General features: G+C 45.3%; 1 protein-coding gene across 1 annotated transcript in view; it reads right to left on the minus strand.

The window, feature by feature from the left end:
- Nucleotides 1–109: 109 nt before the first annotated feature.
- The window catches only part of CACHD1 (cache domain containing 1), a gene marked incomplete at its 3' end in the record, with an annotated part of 93,064 nt that continues 84,732 nt past the window's right edge, over nucleotides 110–8,441 (minus strand). Inside the window, exons 17-23 of the mRNA XM_010023414.1 lie at nucleotides 6,451–6,573; nucleotides 4,168–4,267; nucleotides 3,931–4,047; nucleotides 2,570–2,730; nucleotides 1,507–1,593; nucleotides 1,203–1,319; nucleotides 110–261 (exon numbers count right to left, since the gene is read on the minus strand). Of these exons, the coding sequence (XP_010021716.1) occupies nucleotides 110–261; nucleotides 1,203–1,319; nucleotides 1,507–1,593; nucleotides 2,570–2,730; nucleotides 3,931–4,047; nucleotides 4,168–4,267; nucleotides 6,451–6,573 (857 nt within the window). The remainder of the gene's footprint in view (nucleotides 262–1,202; nucleotides 1,320–1,506; nucleotides 1,594–2,569; nucleotides 2,731–3,930; nucleotides 4,048–4,167; nucleotides 4,268–6,450; nucleotides 6,574–8,441) is intronic.

Raw genomic sequence — 8,441 nt, forward strand, 5'->3', positions numbered from 1 at the left:
TAGTATATATATTATATATACAGACACATTATGAGAAGCATGCTCTGACACTGAAAGCACATGTTGTTGAGCACAGTTAAATGCAGCACCTATTCAGAAAGGCAGTTACCTATTGCTCCCAAGTCATCCACATAGGGGCTCTTGGCTCCCACAATGCCACCGAAGCATTCCTTCTGAGGGGCACAGTAGGACTTATCCAGATGGGTCTTCCCATCGCTGTCTACCATACACCACTCACAGTCCAACACACCAAAGCAATCCCTGAAAATTACAAGCAAAAGAAGACTGGTTTTACCTTCAAGTTCAACACTTTTTGTTTGGCATAGCTCAGTGTATTTTAGCATCGTGAGGAAGAGGGAGGAAAAATTGTCCATAAACCCTCACATACATAATGTTTGTCCACCAAAACCTTGTCATTAAACTGCTCAAGTACCACCAAGGAAGTTATACAGGGAAGCTGCATCTTCAGCATGCATTTCCCAAGTCTGTTTGCTCTGGTTTTTTCCTCCATCACTCAGCCTGAGCAAATCCTACTTGAAACCCCTCCAGCAAGACATTCCTCAGTGTGGTGAGGTCTGACTATGGTTCCACCCTTTTTCTGCAGTCCTTTGGAAGATAGAAGAAAGGATTTGGAAAGTCTGGTCAGAGCACGAGATGTTCCTGCAGTCTCAGTTCCCTGGAGACTTCTTTCAGCTAGCAAAAAAAATAGCCCTTAAGCTTCTCTATGTAATGCTGGAGTAGAACAGAGAAGCAAGAAGCTAGAAGTGGACAGGGAGCTACCACCTCTGATGTGTTCCAAAGTCACCACTGCCAAAGTACCGTCTGCATTCCATGAACACTTTAGCCCACACATATCCCCAGCAGGCAGACAAACATCACAGCACTACCCATTTTGCTAAAGAGGAAGAATTTGTTGTCCTTTTGACAGCAAATCTTCCACTTGCACAACCCTCAGTTCTCAGAGTCACAAAGTGTGACAGGAAAGCCATTTGGTTGCTATTAATGGTGTCATGCAACTCAAACAGGAATATTGGGGTCTTCTGTTTCTGCACTGTAGCATAAGATCATCACTGGTGTGTGCTATTAGATCTCATTCTGCCACCAGACCTTTTTATTTCTTTATAATGTGTAAGGAAGAGCTATTTTCGTTCAACTGTTTCAAGTACACAGTGTATTTGGAGGGATGGAGAAGGCCACTTTACCCGCTCTCTGTTTTCTGGTTGCACTGAGTGTTAATGCACTGTGGGAGAGCATCCTGCAGGCTGGGATCAATTGCTGTGAAAGTCATTGGCTCCTGATGAACTTCACAACTTGGATTCCTATAGCAGGGCAAAGAGCAGAGCCTTGTATTACAGAAATAGTCAAAGCACAATGAAAACCATCATTTTTACCTATTAAGTATCATCTGCTTGATTATACTAAAACTAATGCCTGTTCCATCCTGTAAGTTAGTGCGAACAAACAGGCAACTGCCACACGCTGTGCATCGGGGAGGTTGGGTCTCACCTGCTCTCGGCGTTGGTGAGGTTGCCGGTACACTCATTCACCTCGAGGGGGCACTCGCACGGGCACTCACATTCGTTCTGCTCCATTCTTCGGGAAGAAAACACACACGGATCGCATCAGGCTCATGATGTGAGCCCCGCGGTGCGGCTCTGACAGCGGCTCACCCCGGAGGGGGCTGTTCGGTCACCTTTCTCCCTCCCACAGGAACACAGGGATTGCTCTGTTCTGCACTGGGCTTGAGGATAACGCAGAAGCAGAGTCTCCCCGCTCTGTTCTTACCCACTCCTTGACATTTCAGCCCTGGACAAGTCCCAAATCTGTCCTCACTCCTCACAGCCAGCCCAGGCAGAGGAGAAGCTACAGCAAAGCAAAGTAGCCTGGCAGTGCTGGGTTAATGGTGGAATCAGTCTTAAAGGTCTTTTCCAACCTAAACTATTCTATGATCCTCTTGCCAGTGTAATGATGCTGGTGTAGTCAAAACCTCCTGCAAGTACCAGGATCCCCTCAACAAGAAAACTACATCAAGACACAGAAAATTGTGGGTATTAATATGCTGAACAAAGGGCCTGATCCACAAATACCTGCTCTGAGAAACTAAATCTGTTGTGGCATTTTGACATAGAATCATAGAATAGCTTGGGTTGGAAAGGACCTCCAAAGCACATCTAGTCTACCCCCCTGCAATAAGCAGGGACACCTTCCACTAGATCAGGTTGCCCAGGACCACATCCAGCCTGGCCTTGAATGTCTCCAGGGATGGTGCATCCACCACCTCTGGGCAACCTGTGCCAAGGTTTTACCACCCTCATTGTAAAGAATTTCTTCCTCACAACTCAAGAACAAACTACCCTACTGACAATATGGCAAAGGACTAGAGGTGTGCCCAGTCACTGTGTCTCTCACCATCAGTGTAGGTGAAGTAACTATTGCATTTTCACTTCAGTTTTGCCCTGCATGTTTTCATTTAGCTTATAAAATAAATGTGCTTTTTATAAACCTTGAAGCAAGAAAGAGGGAAACAGCAAATGCCTGGAGCCTCATTTCCCATCCATCTCCTGCTCACCTGTGGCAGTTGAGGCAGAGCCTGTCTACCATACTGCAGGCACAGAAGGCAAGTGAATCGCAGGTCTCATTGACGATTCCCACAAAGGCGTTGGTACCTGGGATTCGTGTCAGCCTGTACTTGGAGCAGTGGCTGCCGTGCACCAGGTTTGTCAGGTCACCCTAGGGAAAACAAACACGAGTAGTGTCAACAGCATAGCAAGAAGCTTGTTGTTTTAGACTTGCCTCCTTCCAAGGAAACCCACAGAGCTGCAGGAACACAAATGCGCAGGAGAGCCGCCTTCACAAGTAAAACTGCCTTCACATGAACTTGTTCATCAACCTCTTGAGTTTTGCTCCTGAGCTACTGCTGGGTGGAAAGACTGTTGAAGGTAGAAAAAAAAGACTCTTGGTTTGTAAACCTTACAAGGATCCCAACACAAGAAGGACATGGAACTGCTGAAGGGGCACAAGGATGCTCAGGGGCTGGAGCACCTCCCATATGAAAACTGGCTGAGAACATTGGGGCTGTTCAGCCTGGAGAAGAGAAGCTGCGTGGAGACCTCACAGCAGCTTCCAGTGTCTGAAGGGGGCTACAAGGATGCTGGAGAGGGACCTTCATCAGGGACTGTAGGCACAGGACAAGGGGAAATAGGTTTAAACTTAAACAGGGAAGATTTAGGTTGGATGTAAGGAAGAAATTCTTTACTGTGAGGGTGCTGAGGCAATGGACCAGGCTGCCCAAGAAAGTTGTAAATGCTCCATCCCACCATCCCTAGCAGTGTTCAAGGCCAGGTTGGACACAGGGGCTTGGAGCAACCTGCTCTAGTGGAAGGTGTCCTTGCCCATGGCAGGGGTTGGAACTGGATGAGCTTTGAGGTGCCTTCCAATCCAAACCACTCTGGGATTCCTCATGTATGTTGCATCAGTAAATGCTTTTATCTGGAGGCCCAGCTAAAAGGTGTATTATTATAGAACTTTACTACCCATGTCACAGGAGGACATGACACTGGTCAGCACTGGAAGCCAGAGGTCAGGTCAGAGGACCCAAAGCAAAAAATCCCAACTACTGCTGGAAAGGCCTCACCTAAAGCCACGGAACTGCTCTTACTTTCATGATGCTGGATGAGACTTTGCAGGCACCAGCCGCAGTTGGCCAATGCTCACACCCATAATCCCTTGTATGTCAAGTGACTCCTCGTGCAAACACAGCCTGTGCAGCCCAGATCGCTGATGCTGTGTTTGGGGAGGGAGAACGGAAGCCAACCCACACGGCAGGCTGGCTTCCAGCCTCGTCTGCCCATCCTGGCACGGCTTTCCTAAAGAAACCCAACCCAACCGAAGTACATTCAAAAGCAAAATGCAACAGAAAAACACACTCACCACTAAGCTGGTATTAAATTTATAAAACCGCTGAACTGTTCTGTCACTGAAGCTGTTGCAGAGGTTTTTCTTGACGAAGTTGGGGTGGTTCAGAATGTCATTTGCTACCAGAGGCTCCTAAGTGAAAAACAGGGCTTTAAGCCATTGAAATCAGACACAAACAGCAGCTTCTCTGCAGCCCTTACCATCTCAAAAAGCTGTCAAGGTAGGAGTAAACCAAGAGGAAAGGAGGCAGACCTTGTGCGTGATGTGCTGTTGCTCCACCGGTGCATGTCCCTTGGGATCGATGAGGGTTGGGTGAGCCACAAGGTACCCTCTGTCCTCCATGATAAAGCACCTGCCACAACAAAGCAAGCAGAGTGTTTCCTGTTAGACCTCCTCAGGGAAATAAACATGATCTTAAATTTACATCCAGAGGAAGAATTTTTAAAGGCTTCATATTATTGAAATAATATTAAACAAATTAGCTACAAAATGTCTTTAACAAACACATTGGGTATTTCCCTGAAGCTTTTAAATCTGTTACTGTTACAGCAAGCCTGGACCATGAAGGACTTGAAAAGGGAAGGGATTAGAAACAGAAAACTGGTCAGTGCATTGTCTTGTCTGATCAGGGAAGATCCAGGTATAACCAAGGCCAGGTTGGACAGGGCTCGGAGCAACCTGCTCTAGTGGAAGGTGTCCCTGCCCGTGGCAGGCGGTTGGACCTGGATGAGCTTTAAGGTCCCTTCCAACCCTGACCATTTCTAGGATTCTATGATAAATGCAGCATAATGAACTTGGAAAGCTTTGACATTTATTAATCTACTATGTTACTAATTAAACAGATATTTCACACTCTCCTTTAATGACCTCCTGCTTTAGAATTCCATTTTAACAGGGAGATAAATCACTCCTGTTTCACCCTCAGCCTTCCCATCCCTTCCTCTCCCTTTTCACCTCATCCCATTAGTTTTCCATGTGCTCTCAGGGAAACCATGTCGGATCTGTGCTGCTATCCTGAAACCAGTGTGCTGCAAGGATTTAATCCGTGCTGGTTTGGGCACTTCCCGTTTCCATAGCTGCAGACAGCCGTGCTGGGGAAGGCGAGATCAAGAGAATCAGTGGCTGCAGAAGGGGAATGGAGGAGGTTAATGTGACCACTCAATGCTCCCGAAGAGCCCAGCGGGGTGGCAGCCTCCTGCCTGGGGCCGGGCAATGCTTTAAAGTCTGTGATTCCCATGGCAGTCTGCTGTGTAAAGCTCTGCCTCCACAGAAACATGGAATGGTTTGGGTTGGAAGGGACCTTAAAGCTCATCCAGTTCCAACCCCCTGCCATTGGCTCATGGAGGGAGAGAGCAGGTATAACTTACAGCAATCAGCTTCACTAGATGGGACTGTACACTTCAAGTATACAGCAGAGTCATGAAAACTTTCAGTTGGATTTTTTTACTGACCCAAACTGGGTTTTGCATTAGAAATTCATGGAGCAATGTTGTGCTTTCTCTTTTTTCCTGAAAGATGCTATAGGAAACAGGGGAAGGAGTAGGATTGTGGTCACCAGAGTGGCTCCAGAGAGAAAAGTTTAGTAGAGATACATTAAAAACCCCCAGATGCCTGCCAGATAGTTAGAAGAGTTGTCTCTTTCTACCTGTATGCATTTATACAGAGGCTGTAAGCATTAGATCCAGCTTCTACATTAGAATGGTCTAACAAAGCATTTAACGATATGCTTAAATTCCTCATTTAGGGAATGAGGAAACAGAATAAAGCATCTGACCTCGTTGATTGTTAGCAGTTTTTGACTGGGGAGAAGGAATGCCAAACCAGAAATCCTCATTTTTTTTTGGTACACCATAAAAATATATTAAAAATTACCCAAACTAAACCAGAAAAGAACTGGAAGATGACAGAAAACCACTTCCCTTCCCAAATTCAAGGTTTAAAAGCAAACAAACAAACAAAAATGCCCAAATCATGTTATCAAGTTACTCCAGATCCAAACCAGAGTCTATCCCTGTCCCCCCCATGGTTAGAGAGGAACAGTTAAGTTCCACAGAGGGCTAAATAAACTCAGACTACTTCTGACTCATGCTGTGCTATGTATTTGTGAGAAAAAGATACCAAAAGTATATTTTAATAATCCTAGTTAAAACAATTAGAGATAACACATCATCATTAGATGCTCACAGTAACTAAACAGCAGAATGAAAACAAACAGAAGAGAATGGGAAGTGTGTTCATTTAATAAAGAATTAGGGGGTTTGCCCAGGATTTCAGTGGTGTCTAAATACAGTTCTCTTCTGGTTTTGTCCTGCTGCCTGATTGCTTGGCTGATGACAGTTTGGATAAAGTCCACATGATCTTCATGAGAAGAACAATCACAACTTTTAATGGATATCAGAGAACACACATTGAAAGGACCAGAATCCTAAAATAAGTGCAGTTGGGAAGTACCTCTGGGTCACCTGGTTGAAGAAAAGGAAAGGGAAATAGAACAGTTTTAGGTATTTCCTGCCTGGCAGGAGTTCCTTAGCTCACCTTATCTTGTTTCCTCCGTCTTGGTTACAAACTGGCAGCAGGTCCATGAGGACTTTGTAGAAGTATCGCAGGGTGAAGTCAATGCCCATCACTGCCACCGAGTGTCCTGACGACATCTGAGCACTGCAAGGAGGGAAGGAAAAAAGGAAAATGGCTTTCATGGCTTTATTCATAATTGATATTTTAATTACTCAGTTTTCTACTTGAAAAGGGGACTGGCTTCCTGGCATATAAATGACCAGCTTGAACACACACCTCCACACTGAAGCTCAGTTTGCCCTGCTTGTGTTTAAATCAGTGAATCCTTGAAAGGTTGGAAGGGAGCTTAAAGCTCCTCCAGTCCCAACCCCTGCCCCGGGCAGGGACACTTTCCACTAGAGCAGGTTGCTCCAAGCCCCTGTGTCCAACCTGGCCTTGAGCACTGCCAGGGATGGGGCAGCCACAGCTTCTCTGGGCATCCCTGAGGATACCTCACCATCCTCACAGGGAAGGATGAAGATGTAAAGTGTGAAATGAAGAACTGCAATAGTTGTAAAGGGAGAGGATGGCCTCTTACAGTGTCCACTGTTTGCTGAATGTCCCTCCACATGAATTGCACCTCATACAACCAGTGTGTGGAGGAGCCAGCCCAGGCCTCAACCACACCCAGGAACTGACACATCTCCCCATGGGCTGTTCTCTCTCCACTCTTACATACACTCTACCACCTACAGACATTTAATATTTAGCAACAGACATTAGGGCTAAAACTCCCTACCCACACAAGTGAGTGCAGGATGCAGCTCCTGCATTCCTAGAACCCAAATCCCCACCGCCTCGGTGTGGTTATGTTCTTCACTGCTCCTCTTTGCTCAGCCGCCAGTGTCAGGACCTGAAAATGAAGCTGCCATACACCTTTCGCTAGATCCCTAAAATCCCCAAGTGTAGGAGTGATTATGAATTCCAGCCAGAAAACAGAGGAAAACAAAATTTATTAGGGCTGGTTAATAAATGGTTCTGTGATGTGCTGGTGTGCAGGAGCCTGAGGTTGGGCCAAATGATGAGGGCATTTCTGTCACTACGTTTCTAACATCCAAATTCTCAGTGTTTGCTTCCTGCAGCACTGGGATGGCACGGCCAGACCAAGTTACCTCTCATCCCTGAAGGAGGCAAGATGATCAGCTCTTCCTCAAATGGCTAGGTGTGCTATTGTGCACCTATGTGGGCCTTATGTTGATGGCAAAGGAGACACCTTTGACTTGCTACTACCTAAAATTTACTTTTCCAAATAATTTTATCACTGAAGCTGGAAATAAAAATGCTGAGAAAAAGAAGATACCAAACAGCACAGCTGGACTATACACAGCAGATGCTGCTGGCAACCACTTACATATAAAACTAACTCTGTTTACTGGACTGCAGCTTGTTGGCTTTTAAAGAGGTGCAATGAAGATGCAGCCAAATCTGATTTGTAGGTTTATAAATATAGATTCTAAAAACCTGCATTTAACTTAATTTTCACATTACCCATTTATTGGAGAAGGAATGGGAAAAGGATGACAGTGAAGCTGCATGGATACATTTAACTATATATGACAAGACACCAAGCTACAAAGTTACTGCTCTGTCCTAACAGACAAAAAGCCATTAGGAACAACGTAAATATATTTTAGCTTCATTTTTAAGCATTAAATCCTTCTGCTTTACTGATGCAAACTGCATTAAGTAACTTCTTGCTTAAATCTTCTATTCCCACCCTCCAAAAGAGTAATAAGATGTACATAAACTGGGAATGAGAGGTAAGCTTCAGTTCCAGAGAAGATAATGTTGTTATTTAAACCCAGAGAGCAGTTTCTAATGCGACTATGCCTCTTAACCCCCCTAATTCCTTCCCCAGCTCTCTTTTTTTCAAACTAAGACCTCTTTGGGGATTATAACCACATGTGACTATAAGCTTTAGAGGTCATATTTACCCAGGAATCACACTCACATCTGCCAAACTTTGTTTAACC

This window comes from Nestor notabilis, unplaced genomic scaffold, assembly GCF_000696875.1.
Source record: "Nestor notabilis isolate BGI_N333 unplaced genomic scaffold, ASM69687v1 scaffold3790, whole genome shotgun sequence".
Taxonomy (NCBI): domain Eukaryota; kingdom Metazoa; phylum Chordata; class Aves; order Psittaciformes; family Psittacidae; genus Nestor; species Nestor notabilis.